Genomic DNA, 18,141 nt, shown 5'->3' with positions numbered 1-18,141 from the left:
TTTTTAACCTTTCTTCATAAAGAAAATGCTCCATTCCTTTTATCAATTTTGTAGCTCGTCTCAGCACTTTTTCTAGTGCCATATTATCCTTCTTTAGAACAGGTGCCCAAAATTGCACAGCATATTCAAGGTGTGGTCTTACCAGCGATTTATAAAGAGGCAAAATTATATTTTCATCTCGAGACGTGTTACGTTCGCATGTCTAAGCTTTAACATGCTCGATGTGGCCGCTGGCATAGGAAGCCAGCAATATTGTATATTTAAAATAATAGATTTACCTCCAAGAGATTGGAATGGGGGACACCTGCACTCCACAAAGAACTGCTTCTGGAAATATTGGAAGAGTTTAAGAGTTTCTGAGTTTTATTGTGGTTTTTTTTTTGTTTTTGTTTTTTTCAGTCATCTTTAAGGTACTGGAGGCCTTATGATTTAGCTATATACATGATACATTAATTCCTTGCCGCTTTAAAAAAAGTTATATGAAATGCCTGTGATAAGGAATTCCTATTTCCCTATTGTCATCATCTATTCCCCCTCCTCAGTCATCTGAGGCTATTCATTGAACACTTTTCTCCCTGACTACCCCACTTTCTCTCCTCTAGCACTCCTTCCCTCATACTTGGGGACTCTAACATCCCAATCAACAACCTCAACTGCCCTGATGCCTCCCGTCTGCTCTCTGTAACCTCCTCCTTCAGCCTCACAGAGTGGTCTACCTCAGCAACTCATACAGCAGGAAAACCTCTTGACCTCATCTTCACCAATGTACTACCTCTAATCTCTCCAATGCTCATGCTCAATTTCCTCTATCTGACCACCATCTGCCGATGTTTGACATTGGCATACCACATACCTGTCAGGATCGGGACAGGGATCCAACACGCAGAGTACAAACAGGTACAGGATACGTATACCGGACCTTAGAATGGCCGGACTAACGTACGGAGAATATAGAGAATGGTCAGAGACAAGCCGAGGTCGAGGGAACGAGAGGACAGGTAAGTGAGGAACAAGCCGGGTCAAGGATAACAGAGGTAAACAGAGTAAGTCAAACAAGCCGGGTCGGAACCAAAGGGATAACTGAAAATACCAGAGCACTGTGTGACTAGGCAGGCTAGAACCACGACAGGGCAATGAGCAAATGAGAGAAGCACTGTTAAATACCCTGGCTCAGAAGGGTAGACACGCCTCCGACGAGTCCTGATTAGTCTCCAAACAATTGAGTGACAGGTCGTTCCGGGTTGGCATCATGACGTCGACTTCCGGACATCATGCTACAAAAGGAAGTGACTCCCTCGCGGCCGGCGTTTATGTGACCGGGTGGACCGCGAGGAACAGGGGAAACAGACCATCCGGATGGATAGACGTCTAAGTCTCTACCTCTCCCAGAGGTAGAGACTTCAGGTACCCTGACAGTACCCCCCCTCTCAGATACGCCCACCGGGCGGAATGAACCGGGACGAGATGGGAAGCGGAAGTGAAACGCCCTGCGGAGACGAGGAGCATGAACATCCTCTTGAGGCACCCAACTCCTTTCCTCAGGACCATATCCCTTCCAATCGACCAGATATTGTACTTTCCCCCGGGAGATTCGAGAATCGATGATAGCGTTAACCTCATACTCCTCCTGACCCTCCACCTGAACAGGGCGAGGGGAGGAGACCGTGGAGGAAAATCTGTTACAGACTAGTGGTTTCAGCAATGAAACATGAAATGAATTAGGGATGCGTAAGGCAGATGGAAGAGCTAGACGATACGCAACTGGGTTAATTCGAGTCAGCACCCTGTAAGGTCCAATATAACGAGGAGCGAACTTCATGGAAGGCACTTTTAAACGAATGTTTCTTGTACTCAACCATACTCTATAACCTGGAACAAACACCGGAGCCGCCCTTCTACGTTTATCAGCGTGTTTCTTAACCAGCATAGAATTGTGCAGAAGAACTTGTCGAGTCTGATCCCACAACTTCCTCAAATTGGCAACATGAACATCAACCGACGGTAACCCTTGGGAAGGAGAAGCCGAGGGAAGAATAGATGGATGAAAGCCATAATTCATGAAGAAGGGGCTTGAATGAGTAGAATCACAAACGAGATTGTTGTGTGCAAACTCCGCCCAAGGAATCAAACCAACCCAATCGTCCTGGTGTTCAGAAACAAAACAACGTAAATATTGTTCAATCTTTTGGTTGGTGCGTTCAGCAGCTCCGTTAGACTGAGGATGATAGGCAGAAGAGAAATTCAATTTGATACCCAGTTGAGAGCAGAAGGACCTCCAAAAACGGGAAACAAATTGGGAACCTCTGTCAGACACAATTTGGGAGGGTATCCCATGTAAACGAAAAATCTCCCTTGCGAATATCTCTGCCAATTCGGGGGAAGACGGGAGTTTCGGCAGAGGAACGAAGTGAGCCATCTTGGTGAATCTGTCAACCACGTTGAGGATAACAGTCTGTTTTTTAGAGATAGGTAAATCGACAATGAAGTCCATAGCTAAACAGGACCATGGCTTCTCTGGAACCTCTAAGGGATGCAGAAATCCACATGGGAGCGTATGAGGTTGCTTGGTCTTAGTACAGACCTCACACGTACCGATGAAATCCTTAACATCCTTACGTAAAGCAGGCCACCAGAAATCTTTGGAGATTAAAGCATACGTCTTGTGAATGCCAGGATGCCCAGCTACCTTGCTGTTGTGGAAACACCGTAACACTTCCAGTTGGAGAGCAGGAGGAACGAAGTGTCTATCCCCAGGAGTCTGTTTAGGAGCTAGATGTTGTAACTTCATGATCTCAGCAAGCAACGGAGAATGAATCCTGAGATTCGTGTTAGAGATGATATTACATTTAGGAACTATCGAGGAAAGAACTGGCTCAGCTATAGTGGACGGTTCATATTGGCGAGATAAAGCATCGGCTTTAGAGTTCTTAGAACCAGGTCTATAAGTAAGCACATAATTGAAGTGAGTCAGGAATAAGGACCAACGAGCTTGCCTGGCGGATAGGCGCTTAGCCTCCCCAATATAGGACAAGTTCTTGTGGTCCGTTAGAATCGTAACAGGATGTAAGGTCCCTTCTAATAAATGTCTCCACTCCTTTAGAGCCATAATGACCGCTAACAGTTCCCTGTCACCGATGTCATATCTGCTTTCAGGGCCAGATAGTTTCTTAGAGAAAAAACCACAAGGGTGTAACGGTTTGTCCACCCCTAACCTTTGTGACAGAACAGCACCTACTCCCGTCTCAGAGGCATCGACCTCGAGTAGGAACGGCAGAGTCGTATCAGGATGGACTAAAATTGGGGCAGAAGCAAAAAGTTCCTTGAGAGTCTTGAAAGCAACAAGGGCCTCAGTAGACCAGGTCTTAGTATCAGCCCCTTGTTTGGTCATATTGGTAATAGGCGCAATAATAGAAGAGTATCCCTTAATAAAGCGCCTATAATAATTAGAGAAACCAATAAACCTCTGAATCGCCTTGAGTCCCTTAGGCAATGGCCAATCTAAAATAGATTGGAGTTTGTCAGGATCCATCTTAAAGCCTTCCCCAGAAATCACGTAACCAAGAAAGTCTATCTGAGACTGGTCAAAACTGCATTTCTCCAATTTACAGTATAAGCCATGTTGCAGAAGTTTGTGCAATACCTTTCTGACTTGTCTGTGGTGGGTCTCAATCTCCCTAGAGTGTATAAGTATGTCATCCAGGTATACAATAACACAATCATGTTGAAACTCCGTAAGAACTTCATTAATCAAATCCTGAAATACTGCCGGAGCATTACAAAGACCAAATGGCATAACCGTGTATTCATAGTGACCATAACGGGTATTGAACGCTGTCATCCACTCGTGTCCATGCTGGATTCTCACCAAGTTATACGCCCCTCTGAGATCTAACTTGGTGAAAATTTTAGAGCCCTTTAAACGATCAAACAGCTCGGTAATCAAAGGAATCGGATAGGCATTTCTGATGGTTATCTTATTCAAACCTCGGTAATCAATACAAGGTCTCAGAGTACCATCCTTCTTTTTAACGAAAAAAAAACCAGCCCCGGCGGGAGAAGAGGATCTCCTAATGAATCCTTTTTCTAGATTCTCACGAATATATTCCTCTAGAACTGAGTTCTCTTGAGTGGATAGAGGATATACATTGCCCCTCGGAGGCATAGTACCAGGTAGAAGCTTAATTTTACAATCAAATGACCTGTGTGGAGGTAAGGTATCAGCATTCTTCTTGTCGAATACTGCTTTTAAGTCCTGGTAGAGAGACGGTATCTGTCTCTCTGTAGACTGAGTGGAAGTACCTGGTGTATTTATTACAGCCAATGGAGAAACCCTGCGTAAACACCTCTCCTGGCAGCCCTGACCCCATGAGAGTATCTCCCCTAACTCCCAATCGATAATAGGGTTATGTCCTTTTAACCAAGGGTACCCCAGGACTATGGGGACAGAAGGGGACGAAATGAGCATAAGTGATAACTTTTCCTCGTGTAAGATACCAACAGTTAAGTTAACGGGTATGGTCTCACGGAAGATAACAGGCTCAAGTAAAGGTCTACCATCTATGGCCTCAACGGCCAAGGGTGTATCCCTTAACTGGGATGGGATAGTGTGTTTAGTAGCAAAGGCTTGGTCGATAAAATTCTCAGCAGCTCCGGAATCTATCAAAGCCATAGTCTTTAGTACTCCCTTCTCCCAAGTTAAAGAAACTGGTAGCAGAAGCCTGTGATCTTTATAATTATGAGTAGAGGACAAAATAGAAACACCCAAGGCCTGTCCTCTAGAGAAACTTAGGTGCGAGCGTTTCCCGAGCGATTAGGACAATTCAGGCGTAAGTGACCTCTGACTCCACAATACATGCATAATCCCTCTCTTCTCCTGTACTGTCTCTCTTCTTCTGAGAGGCGAGTATTGCCTATCTGCATAGGTTCAGGAAACAGTGAGGTAGTGGAATCAGGACTTTGAAATGCGGGAGCTAATTTAAAGGAAGGTCTAAGGTTCCTCTCTCGAGTGTTTTGTCTCTCTCTTAAACGCTCATCAATACGAAAAATGAACGAAATTAAATCCTCCAAATTTTCAGGGAGTTCTCTAGTAGCAACCTCATCAAGGATTACGTCTGATAGCCCGTTCAAAAATACATCTATATAAGCCTGCTCATTCCACTTAACTTCTGACGCCAGAGACCTGAACTCTAGTGCATAATCCACAAGTGTTCGGTTCTCCTGTCTCAGGCGCAACAGTAATCTGGCTGCATTGACCTTTCTACCAGGGGGGTCAAAAGTTCTTCTAAAGGCAGCTACAAAGGCATTATAATTATATACTAACGGGTTATCGTTCTCCCATAGTGGGTTGGCCCATCTCAGAGCTTTCTCAATGAGTAAGGTGATAATAAATCCAACCTTTGCCCTATCTGTAGGATAGGAACGAGGTTGCAATTCAAAGTGGATACTAATCTGGTTTAAAAAACCACGACACTTCTCAGGTGAACCACCATAACGTACTGGTGGGGTAATGCGGGAGGAGGCACCTACAGTGGCTACCTCTAGGCCAGAACTTACAGGGGAGATAGAAGTAGTACGTGTCTCCTCTGGTGGATTATTGGCACGAGATAATAACGCCTGTAGCGCTAGGGCCATTTGATCCATTCTGTGTTCCATGGCTTCGAACCTAGGATCAGAGGGGCCAAGCTGACTGTTTGCACTTGCAGGATCCATTGGCCCTGTCGTAATGTCAGGATCGGGACAGGGATCCAATACGCAGAGTACAAACAGGTACAGGATATGTATACCGGACCTTAGAATGGCCGGACTAACGTACGGAGAATATAGAGAATGGTCAGAGACAAGCCGAGGTCGAGGGAACGAGAGGACAGGTAAGCGAGGAACAAGCCGGGTCAAGGATAACAGAGGTAAACAGAGTAAGTCAAACAAGCCGGGTCGGAACCAAAGGGATAACTGAAAATACCAGAGCACTGTGTGACTAGGCAGGCTAGAACCACGACAGGGCAATGAGCAAATGAGAGAAGCACTGTTAAATACCCTGGCTCAGAAGGGTAGACACGCCTCCGACGAGTCCTGATTAGTCTCCAAACAATTGAGTGACAGGTCGTTCCGGGTTGGCGTCATGACGTCGACTTCCGGACGTCATGCTACAAAAGGAAGTGACTCCCTCGCGGCCGGCGTTTATGTGACCGGGTGGACCGCGATGAACAGGGGAAACAGACCGTCCGGATGGATAGACGTCTAAGTCTCTACCTCTCCCAGAGGTAGAGACTTCAGGTACCCTGACAATACCTAAATTACAACACCCTCAACTCTCCAATCTCGCAGAAACCTCCACAGCCTTGATCTCCAGCATTTCTCCACCAAACTCCAAACTCTCCTTTTACCCATCTCAAATCTCACTTGCCCTAACTCTGCAACCTCACTTTACAACTCCGCTCTCTCCTCTCAACTAGACCTCATGGCACCTCCTACATTTAAACGCAGCAAGCGCTCTCAACTACAACCCTGGCACACCAAGCTGACCCGATATCTGAAAAAATGTTCAAGAACTGCTGAACGCTGTTGGAGAAAGTCTCACTCTGCACCTGACTTCCTCCACTTTGTGGAGCAATCTGCAGCGGCAATAGATTGGTTGCCATGGTGATTTCTACTCTTCATAAAGAACCACCTATGGCACACTAGTCTATTCTGATTTGTGGGTTTGATTGGATCAAAAACAAACCTTTATTTTGAGATGGATACATTTATTTATAATATTTTTTTTTTACACAAAACCCTAATTGTTTGAGTGGACACAAAGTGCATTGTCATGCTGGTAGCCGCAGTGAAGCACTGAATGTCTTTAGTCTGATTATATCAGCTGACAGTCTGATTGGATGTATAGTGACTGAATGCAATGCCGTTATGAGATGCACGTAGATGTTGGCTTGGGATCAGTGGGTGCACGGCTTCAGGTTCCACACAATCGGTTAGTGTTCAAACTAGAAGAAACTGGTCTAGATGAAAATTCTTCATCTTGGATAGAGCATTGGCTTAAAGGAAGAGTACAGAGTTGTCGTTAAAGGGACACTGGGTCACAGGATGTGCCGATCATTGGATCCACAGCTACCAGTTGGTATAAGTTTAATGGCTGCACAGGACTAGAGGATGCGTAGGTTAACAAAGGGCTAGTGGATGCATGACTGCAATTTGGTGTAGGTTTTGCATAGGTCTGACTGCACAGCATCACTGGGTGCATGGCTGCAGTTTGGAGCAGCAGTAGTAGATGTATGGCTGAACTGAATGAATGCATGACTGCAGGACTAATGGTTATATGGTGGCATGCGGTGTAGGGTTAGTGAATGTATGAGAAAGTTGGTTATATGGTGACAGGTCAGTGTAGGGTTAGAGAATGTATGAGTTTGGTTGTATGGCAGCAGGTCAGTGTAGGTTTAGTAAATGTATGAGGTTGGTTATACGGCAGCAGGGCAGTGTAGAGTTAATGAATGTATGAGAATGTTGGTTATTTGGTGGCAGGTCGGTGTAGGGTTAGTGAATGTATGAGACTGTTGGTTGTAGGGTTAGTGAATGTGTGAGGTTGGTTATACGGCGGCAGGTTGGTGTAGGGTTGGTGAATGTATGAGGTTGGCTAGTTGGCAGCAGGTCAGTGTAGGGTTAGTGAATGTATGAGGTTGGCTAGTTGGCAGCAGGTTAGTGTAGGGTTAGATAACATAGGACATTGGTTGCATCTCTGTGTATTTTGTTTCTGTTTTTTGTTCCCTCAGGCGTTTATTGTGTTGACTTTGCTGAGTCACTCTGATAGTGCCCAGACAGGAGGAGGAGGGAGCCTGTATACTGTATAAAGCTAGCTAATCCCTTCCTTGTGCTTCATTCCTAGAGCGTAATCCTCGACTCATCCTATCCCTGCAAGCTTCACTATCCTGTATCATCATGACAAAGATCATCGCTGTGTTTGGAGCCACAGGTAAGTTGTTTGGAGGGAATTACTAACAGATATAATCCCAAGGAGGGGATCATTTGTCAATTTGTTTTAAAATTTTTAGTTTTATCTTTTAACTCTGAATATTCTTTACACTGGGACTAGTAACTGGTTAAAATAAATACTGTCTCATACTCGCTCAGGCAGCGTTGCTGCCTGTTTTAAAAACTCTTATCCCCTTATACTGCAACCAGTCCGCCTTGGTTACTTTTTTAATCTGTGCAATAAACGTCTCCTGGAATTATCAGCATGGCTTATTGCTTCCTTATAACGAGCCATTCTGGGCAAAGTTCTAATACTGGCACATTCACTAGGAACATTCATTTGGTTTCCACGGTAACTGCTCCACTTTTAAAAAGTTGATCAAGAAATACCCATAATATTTTTCAGTTCTTCCCGACCTCGACTCTTCTCTCTTTCTCTCTTCTTCTCCTTTCTCAATTTCCCATCTCAACGTACCCCTCCTTTTTATATGCAACTCACCCCTTACTATACTTAATATTGCTTGGAACCACAAAGTGCCTTACCTTCAGACCTTCTCTCTTTAACTAAACTTTATTCTTTTTCTTTCTCCTATACACTTTAATTATGCTTTTTATGTTCCCATCTACATTCCCTAGATGGGATCTGTCGCTCTCTACAAACTCTTTTCATGTGTGCAAATATCCTGCTCTGTTGTAAATTACTGACAGTAAAGGTGTTGGTTACTAATGATGTGTATAGCAATGTGAGACTGCTTGGCGCGTGTGTTGCTGCATGCATATGAGGTGTATTCTATTACAATTTACCATTGGACAGGTACGATATTAATTACTAATGGTGTGTATAGCAATGTAAGATGCATACTTTGCGTGTATGGGTAGCTGCATGCATACCGTCAGTTCTAAGGTAGTGATGTTACCATTGCTCTAACCAGAGACCCAGCTATGAGTCCCCGTTAGACCATATCACCAGTAAGTGTCCTTGGGCAACACCTAAAGGTAAACCTAGATCTACCTACCTCAAATACCGTACTCTGATTGTAAGCTTGTTTAACCCCTTAAGGACCAAACTTCTGGCATAAAAGGGAATCATGACATGTCACACATGTCATGTGTCCTTAAGGGGTTAAACCGGGTTTCCTTCCCCTTTCTATAATTGTAAATTGCTGGAGTTTATGTTGGTGTCAGTTAGATGCTGATAAAGAAATAAATGTTTGACCTATTATATAAATCCATTAAAACCTTTATTTACTGATCTGCAGATCACTGCCAGCAAAGCTCCAAACTTTATAGCTTCAGCTAGCTTGCCAAGTGTACTTTATTTTTGTGTAGCTTGTACAGCTGCCAACTCACAACGTGTCAGTAAGTTAAACCCAGTGCAGATAGACGTTTCCATTACCCTATTTACGACCTCTGCTGATGGAAACTTCAGGCGGTGGCTATCTATTTCTTCTGAACAGCCCACCTAGCCTGAATGTAGCAGCGAAGACCACCCCCTATTTTGCTACTGATGCTCAGAGTCAGAACCCCCTTACAACACCTGAGAACGGTCCCCTGTATATTGCAGGAGCACTCCATGTATACTCTGATGGAAGCCCCATTAAACCTCTTGTTGAAGGCCTCCTGTTTCCTAGCGCACACTGTGTTTCTGAATCCCTCTGTCAGCAGGACCTTGTTCCATAATATATTCTGCTCACAAAGTGGCCCAGAGTCTGGGCGAGGCAGATGATTGATTCTAGTTTGCAAGTTCCTCTGCATCCATTTAGCTAGATCAAGATATCCTCAATGGTTGTGTTGGCTGTTTTTTGTTTTTTTTATATAGTATTTTCTTTGTTTTTTTTTATGTGTTTGCACTTGTGTGTAATAACTGTACACTTACTTCCCAACTCTTTTCTCTTTCCCAACTCTTCTAAACTTATTTTCATATTCCTATCCTTCCCTTATATTTTCTTATTTTAGTATTCTTTCTTGGCATTTTCTTGGGCAACAATTTCCCTTGGTTAAGTTGCTTTGTTGTACTTGTATCAAGACCACATGTCTTGATACAAGTGGAATTCATTGGAATTCACTGCTGGTGCTATTTAACAGATCCATCTCGGTAACTCACACTCTTTCTCACAGGTGCTCAAGGAGGTTCAGTAGCAAAAGCTCTCTTGGAGGATGGTACCTTCGTTGTCCGAGCTGTGACCCGAGACCCCAGTAAGCCGGCAGCGTTGAAGCTGAAAGAGGCCGGAGCAGAGGTGGTGGCTGCTGATCTAGATGACAAAAAGAGTTTAGAAGCTGCTCTTTCCGGGGCCTATGGAGCTTTCGTAGTCACCAACTTCTGGGAGCATTTCAGTAAAGACAAAGAGATTGCACAGGTAAGACTGGTCTCTGGACCTTCTCTCCATGATTTAATTGTAACACACAAATAGAGGGCTCTCGGGAGGTAAGCACTGTGTAGACACCACAATTAGAAACTCAGGAGGTCACGTTCAGTTTTTGTCCCAATTTATAGATATCCATAAACTGAGCCCTTATTCCTGAGAAACCATTTGGTAAAACAAGGTTACAATTTCATCTCTCCCAACTTTTCAATTGACAAATTTTCAGTGGTGTGGCTGGAAGTGGGTCCATGGATCGGATTATCCCAGAACATGGGTGATTTCCACTTCCTGCTGATAACCATTTATGTAAATGAAAATGTAGTTAAGTGCAAACCTAACATATCTTTTCACCGATTTTGTGTTTTATTAAAAAATAAATTAAATAAAGCAGAATGTCTCGCTTCATATCCACTTGAGGGCGATATGATCATATGATTTAATTACTGTGGATACTCAGTGATGTAGCAATAGTTGGCTGAGTAACATCTAGAGATTAAAGGCAGAGATCTAAGAATAAAATTGTCCTACAGTTTTCAGGGTTGGTACGAAGGCTGAAAGCTACTGTACTAAACCCGTATACATTTATTACATTGCATTTGTCTTTTTTTAATTTTATTTTTTGGGGATTTTACCGATTTTTCTTCGAGCTCACATGATAACATTACTAACACCAATTTTAAAGGAATATAGATAAAATCATCCAATTTGAAAGGATATTTCCCAAGTTTAATATTTATAATCTAATGACTCAGTGAATTTTTCGGTCTCACTTTTTTTCAAAGTCCCCTTTAGTTGGAATCACAGCATATGTGCCGAAAAACCTTGCAGTTAACCAATAACTAGGACACATTCACAAATCCTAATGCTATGCGCATGTTCTGTTACCTTTGGTTTCAGATCCTGAAATGGTACATGTTCTTAGCAGTTAAACATGCTTTGCATCAAAGAGGACTAAACATGGCTGCAGCCTCATTGCAGTAATATAAACCGAAAAGCTACTACAGATTTTTCCTTGACTTATGTCGGTTCCTATAAATTTTTTGATAAAGGCTCCTTGGAAGTTAAAACATCACCTTGTTTGTGTGGAACTAAAATTCCATAAATTGGGGGAAACATGTTGTCCCTTGTTATATATTTTATTTCATACTCTGTTATAGAAGGTAGGTGGTGGCCTCTAGCCATTAGCAACATATACTGGGTCCCTTTAATTTGCGGAGTTCCTTTGTACCTCTTTTTCTGCTGATTTTATTATATTTTGATGTATGTTTTTGTCTTTTAGGGAAAACTGATTGCAGATATTTCAAAAAGCCTGGGATTAAAGCATGTCGTTTTCAGTGGTTTGGAAGATGTCAAGAAGCAAACTGGTGGGAAGCTGGAGGTCCTTCACTTTGATGGAAAGGGAGAAGTGGAGGTGTACTTCCGATCTATTGGAGTCCCAATGACCAGCGTCAGGCTTCCCAGCTATTATGAGAACCTACTAACCTTCTTCAGGCCCAAGAAATCAGATGATGGGAAGACCTACACTCTAAGTACGTCTGCTGTAACCATCTTCTTAATTTCCGTTAAATACTTTACCTAAGGTCTGCACCAAAGTTTAGGGTGTTTTCTATCAAGAGTAAATTTGGAATGAGTAATGGGGATTTTTGACTGAGAAAAGAGTTGGACATGGTTTCAACAGCCGACTATATGATTAATCTTGAACTGATCTGAATTTGATATTCTTCCAGGATGTATGCAACGTGGGTCTATCCAGAAAGACTCATTGCATAAAGTTTGGCATCGTAAGTGATGCAGCCCAACTGTGAAGGTTCTGGGGTAACAAAGTTACACAACAACTCCTCCTTTTTGCCCTATCCTGGTTTGTTACCCAAGAATGCATTCTAGATTTTGTGTGTAGTCTGGTTTTGACTCGGCATCTGAATCCCAGACCTTCTTTATTCTGTAATCTTTAACTTTGTCCTGCCCTTGTCATCTAATTGTTATTTATTTTTTTAAATTGTTTGCTATACTGTATTCTTTATTTTTATACATTCTAAGGGCTGGTAATATTTTTTTTATTTTTTATTTTTATTGTATAGCATACTCTTTGCTATATATTTTCATGTTTTAGTATTCGAGCCTTAATTAAAAACAAAAAAAGCCAGTGGCTCCCTTTTTTTCTGCTGTCAAAACACAGGCCTCCCCGACTCAGCACAGAAATGTGTCAATACAAACCATTGCACTCACATTTTCAGACTTCTGATTCTTCACTTCATTAATAATTGCAGGTATCCCGATGGGTGATGTCCTATTTGATGGAATGTCTGTAGCAGATCTTGGCCACGTGGTGGCCAGTATCCTGAAGTCTCCATCAGAATATGCAGGGAAGGACATTGGGCTGAGCACAGACAAGCTAACAGTGGAGCAGTATGCAGCCATATTGTCCAAGGCCACAGGCAAGACCATCAAAGATGCCAAAGTGAGTAAAATTCCTCCCTCCTGCCACTACCTGCCATGCTTTGAGTAGGTACATGTCTACTAAATAGCGAACAGTCAGCAGCTGCTTGCTGTCCTAAAGACTAGCTACTTGGCAGCTATTGTGACCTAATTGCTAATCCAGTAAATGGGCACCTGACACAGGTCCCCCATGGTGGGACACCTCATACAATTTATTGGGGGGGGGACATATTGCAACCCCCATGACAACACTTGTACCTCATGAGTGTGGGAGGGGGAGGGGGCTATTAAAATAAAATTAACTGTAGGACAGTATTCCCCCAGCCCCCACTGTTTGACTCTATGGGTTTTTATATAGCCTTTTTTGGGGCAGAAGAAAAGATGGAAGTAGAAAAAAATACATCTAATGTTAGTACCATAACTACTTCACATTATTGGAAAATGCATGCTTAAAGTATCCTCAGGCCACTCTCCTTTTTGAGACTGGCTAACTGCTGCAGCTTGTAGAAAAAAGACGACCCACTAGGAGTGTCCATCAGGCAGCTGGAGCACTTTGTTCCAGGTATAATTTTGCTGTGTATGGGGCTTGCGCATGCCGTATGCATTAAGGGGAAATCTCGCTCTCGACTAATGGGACTATCATGAACTGGTGCTCTTGCAAACTGTGCATTATGCATAGATTGTGTCTTTAAAACTATAGGGTTCGCTCTCTCCCCCCTCCCCTGCTGCACCTCTGCCTCCTGCGCTCGAGCCCTAGACCGCCCAAGGATTCTTCTCTCTCTAATTGTCTATCTTCTTCTACACTTACTGGAACCTTTTACATAGGGCACGTGTAGGATAGAGTGCCGATACGCACGCAACACATACATCAGATTTAGGCAGGCCCGGGGAGTGCAGTGGGGTACAGTTGGAGCAAGAAAACAGCGAGAGTAGACGGGCGGGGGACACAACAACCCGACAGATTTGCACCCGAGGGCGCGAAAACACATTTGCGGTGCGAAAATGCGCAAAAGCGGCACATACAATAGAGGATGTAGGAAATGTGACTCTATAATATAATATAATATAATATATAAAAATCCTGACGTAAGGTGAACTCTGGCCGCAGAGAATTCAACCGAATACACAAAGCCTCATTTTTAGAATGTTATTAATAAAATTATGTATATGGGCTTCTGCAAAAGCCGAAATGTTCACATTATGCCACTGTTCCTGTCATGTAAAAATAAAGAATTAAAAAAAAAAACCAAAAAAAAAACTATAGGGTTAAGGATACATGTTTGTGTTCCTGACGCTATAGTGTTTCTTTAACTAGACATTCATTTCAATTAGAGAGTAAAGCTGTAGCTGGGAAGATCTTAATTCATACCTTGCATGTCTCTCCTACAGGTTTCTCCTGATGCATATGAAAAGATGGGATTCCCTGGAGCAGCTGAGTTGGCAAACATGTTCCGTTTTAACCAGATGATACCCGACCGTGACGTGTCTCTCACATTGAAACTGAACCCTAAAGCCAAAAGGTTTCAGCAATGGGCAGAGGAGAACAAGGCTGCATTCAAAGACTTGTAACCAATGACTGCTGTTTACTCCAAGCCACATTTCTAACTAGTCTTAACTAGTCAAAGACGGTTTACTGTGTCGAACACTTCAAACACAGACACAAATTCTTTATTTTGTAATAAATCTAATATATTCTCTAGCTTCTGTGAGTTGTTTATTACTTTGCAAATCTGGAATCGGCTATGCTTGTCTCCTGCACAAAAATGGATAAAATAAGTGTAAGATCAAGAAAATACATCTAACAAATAGATATAGAAGTAGATCGATATAAAAGACAATGCCTTCTAAAAAAGAAAAAGAAAAGGAGAAAAATAGCAATACAGCTGCGGACAAGACAAAGGGTATTAATAATTTGTATTCACCTAAACCTCAAGAAAGGAGCACTACGAGTAGACTATCCCACGGAGAACGAAGAGAATCTACTGCTCTAGGTCAAGAACAAACCCAGATACCCTCTCAGGAGGTAACACTGCAAATATTGAATGATGCCCTGGAGAATCTATATGTCAAATTGAAACAGGATGCAGAAGATAACTCCAAAATATTAAAAGAGGAAATCTTAAATCTATCTATTAATCTGCAAGCACAAGCAGATAGTCTTAAGGAAATACAAATTAATAACGAGGAACTGATGAAGAAATGTAATTACCTGGAGGGGAAAATACAAACCTTAGAAACAAAAATAGGTGACTTAGAGGATCGCTCACGGAGGAATAATATCAAAGTGAGAGGGATTCCTGAAAACATCAAATTTGACCAATTGGACCAATATCTAAAAACACTCTTTCAAAGACTTACTCCTGAAAGTCCTCTAGGAGATCTACCATTTGAGAGATTTCATAGATTAACTAAACCAAAGCATTTGACATCCAATGTGCCCAGAGATATAATAGTATGTTTTTCCAATAACCAGGTGAAGAACCGGATCATGCAAGCTATGCAAAATAAAGGATTGGACGATCCTGATTTTAAAGATATAAAATTATTTTCGGATTTATCTATGACGACTCGTCAAACAAGACAAAAATTTGCTACTCAGACTGCCACTTTAAGATCTCATGGAATTAAGTACAAATGGAATTTTCCAACGGCTCTCCAAGTCTACTATCAAGATCAACAATTTTTTCTAAAAAATATAGAAGATGCACAACAGTTAATTTCAACATGGAAGCTGACATAGATCAATAATATTAGAAGAGAGGGGGAGGGGAGAGAGAGAGAGGAGGAAAGAGGGGAAAAGAAAAAGAAATACCTTTTTTTTGTAGGGAGAGAGAGAAAAGATGGGGAAGGGATACATTTATATTAAAAGGGAGTAATATTTAATAGATAATCACATTCTATATTAAACACATGGTAATAAGCCTATGTAAACACTGTTATATCAACACTCTATCACACTGTAATTATAAGGAGTCATCATGGTTGAAATAGTTTATTTAATTTATCAGTATCACGAGATGGAGGTTAATAATAATTTTGTTTTATAAATATTAGGCCGGCATATTAACAAGTAGTAACACATAAATATACAAGGAACAAATCGTTCTAAATTATTCCACTGATAATAATAGGAGAGGGGTAAACAATGTTTTTTTCTATTCACAAATTATATTTTTTGCAAATATTAGGCTGATATATTAAAATTTGTTAACATATAAATGTATAAGGTGTAAAATTGTCTCAATTAACTCAGGGATATCAATAGGAAGGAAGATATCAAAAATGGAACAATTAACTTATCACTAACTATAAATCTAAGAAGTAAGGTAAAATGTATTTGTTTATATATGTATATATCTTCCTCTCTCCCATCTGTGCCCTGGTGTAATATTGGAATAGGAGTCAGAACAACCTATTTAATGATTATATTGACATAATAATGTGCTGAAAATGAATGTTTTTTTTTTTTTGTTTTTTTTTCCCTCTCCATCTGTAAATATATAATTGTACTTTATCTTGACTGGTTAATACCCTATAGGGTACAGATTATCTATTATAAATAATAGAATTATATATCTATACCCACATCTACATGTATACTTGTCTACATCCTATAATTTGGGAAATCTAACGATGAATATAAGTTGAATAACTTGAATTAACAACATTATTTTGAATATGTACAGCTTATATAGACATATATATACAAAGAATCATAGGGATAAAATACCCTTATCATCTATCTCTATATATAATGGATGTTAATGGACATCGCTATAGTAGTTCTGGAAGTGAGTAATTGCTGACTAAGGATTAAAACTTATATTTACTAGGACGTCCCTCTCGCTCCCCATTGGAACCTTATTTTCCTGCATAACAGGGCAGGCTAGTCCAAAGGTGATATGGGAATGATCTTCTCTTGGATTATTAAAAGGGGGGGGTTTACTCCCCTCAACGTATTTCTGTTCACAATTCAATTCATTTTAAATTTTACTTTTTACTTCTTTGTATTTTTGGCTATTATTTTTCTTTCTTTTTTTTTCTCCTTTTTTGTTTTCGTGTTTAATTGTGTGAGACTCGGTCTGGGTTGGGATAGGGATTTCTGGAATAGAGATGTCACTTAAAATTATTACTTGGAATGTCCAGGGCATGAACTCACCTCAAAAAAGGGGAGCAATATATAAATTTCTAATTGAAAATTCAATTGACGTAGCTTTTATTCAGGAGACTCACTGGATTGAACCTCCTGATAGATTATGGAAATATAAAAAATTTCCAACAGTTTACGCATCGAATTTAGAAGGTAAGAAGAAAAATAGGGGAACGGCTATTATTATTTCAAATCGATTTAGTCTTGAAACCATTCATTCAATAACTGATAAAAATGGTAGATACCAGGTTTTAATTATACAAATTAATGGCCTCACATATACTTTTGTAAATATATATGCTCCGAACTATAACCCTTCAGATTTGTTAGACCAAATTATGGATATTGTAGACGAAATCGCTTGTGGCAGTATGATAATAGGAGGAGATTTCAATAGCGTCTTTGATCTGGCTAAGGATAGAAGTTATAAATACTACGAGAATGGTAACCTTTGTCATGTAGGAACATTTGGTTTATCTGACTTTTTAGCTAAAAATTCCTTATTTGATTGCTGGCGAACTATGAATCCCCAGGGAAGAGATTATACATTCTTTTCACATGTACACCAAACTTATTCTCGTATAGATATGTTCTTTGTGAAAGAAGGTCTTTTAAATAACATCATAAAATCTACAATTGGTTCTATAGAAATTTCGGATCATGCTCCAGTTTTCTTGAGAATAAGGACAAAAGAAGGTAATACCCCAAGGACTAAATGGAGGTTTAATGAAAGCCTTTTAAAACTTGATTACATCAAGGACCAAATAGAAATAGAAATAGAGAATTTTTAAAAAATTAATTACAACGGAGAAGTTGCAACACCAATTGTATGGTGTACCCTGAAAAGTTTCATAAGAGGACTATTAATAAAGTTTGGTTCCGAATATAAACGGAAGAAAGGTGAGTCACTACAAGTCCTGAGAATTAAACTAGCGAAAATGGAAAGGTTAAATAAAATATCAATATCTAGGGAAATAATAGAGGAAATTAATAATATAAAGTTAAATATTAAGGAAAAAATATACGAGGAGATCAGTAAAAATCTATCCTTCCTTAGACAAAGATGGTACCATAATAATAATAAAATCAATAGGGATCTCTCTAATAAAATTAAGAATCAACATAAAGATAAATCTATAAAAAAAACTGACAACAAAGGGAGGAAAGGCTGTAAATTTACCTAAAGATATAGCAGAGGCTTTTGCCGAATTTTATAGTTCGTTATATAAC

General features: G+C 40.7%; 2 protein-coding genes across 2 annotated transcripts in view; one reads left to right on the top strand and one right to left on the bottom strand.

The window, feature by feature from the left end:
- The window catches only part of LOC134571986 (cyclin-dependent kinase-like 4), a 176,802-nt gene that overhangs the window by 116,551 nt on the left and 42,110 nt on the right, over nucleotides 1-18,141 (bottom strand). The window lies entirely within an intron of this gene.
- On the top strand, nucleotides 7,837-14,357 carry LOC134570990 (nmrA-like family domain-containing protein 1). The gene is made up of 5 exons (XM_063429020.1): nucleotides 7,837-7,963; nucleotides 10,081-10,319; nucleotides 11,605-11,854; nucleotides 12,593-12,783; nucleotides 14,151-14,357. Exons 1-5 carry the CDS (start codon nucleotides 7,930-7,932, stop codon nucleotides 14,328-14,330), a joined length of 894 nt encoding a protein of 297 aa, XP_063285090.1. The 5' UTR covers nucleotides 7,837-7,929; the 3' UTR covers nucleotides 14,331-14,357.

The sequence above is a fragment of the Pelobates fuscus genome, chromosome 8, assembly GCF_036172605.1.
Source record: "Pelobates fuscus isolate aPelFus1 chromosome 8, aPelFus1.pri, whole genome shotgun sequence".
Classification (NCBI taxonomy): domain Eukaryota; kingdom Metazoa; phylum Chordata; class Amphibia; order Anura; family Pelobatidae; genus Pelobates; species Pelobates fuscus.
The sequence above is the reverse complement of the archived record's forward strand: the minus strand, read 5'-3'. Positions and strand labels throughout refer to the sequence as shown.

Bases quoted from the DNA above. Each gene is read 5' to 3' on its own strand.
- LOC134570990 (XM_063429020.1), top strand. From the start codon at position 7,930: ATGACAAAGATCATCGCTGTGTTTGGAGCCACAG. The intron at 7,964-10,080 runs GTAAGTTGTTTG...TCTTTCTCACAG, and splicing joins CGCTGTGTTTGGAGCCACAG to GTGCTCAAGGAGGTTCAGTA. The intron at 11,855-12,592 runs GTACGTCTGCTG...TAATAATTGCAG, and splicing joins TGGGAAGACCTACACTCTAA to GTATCCCGATGGGTGATGTC.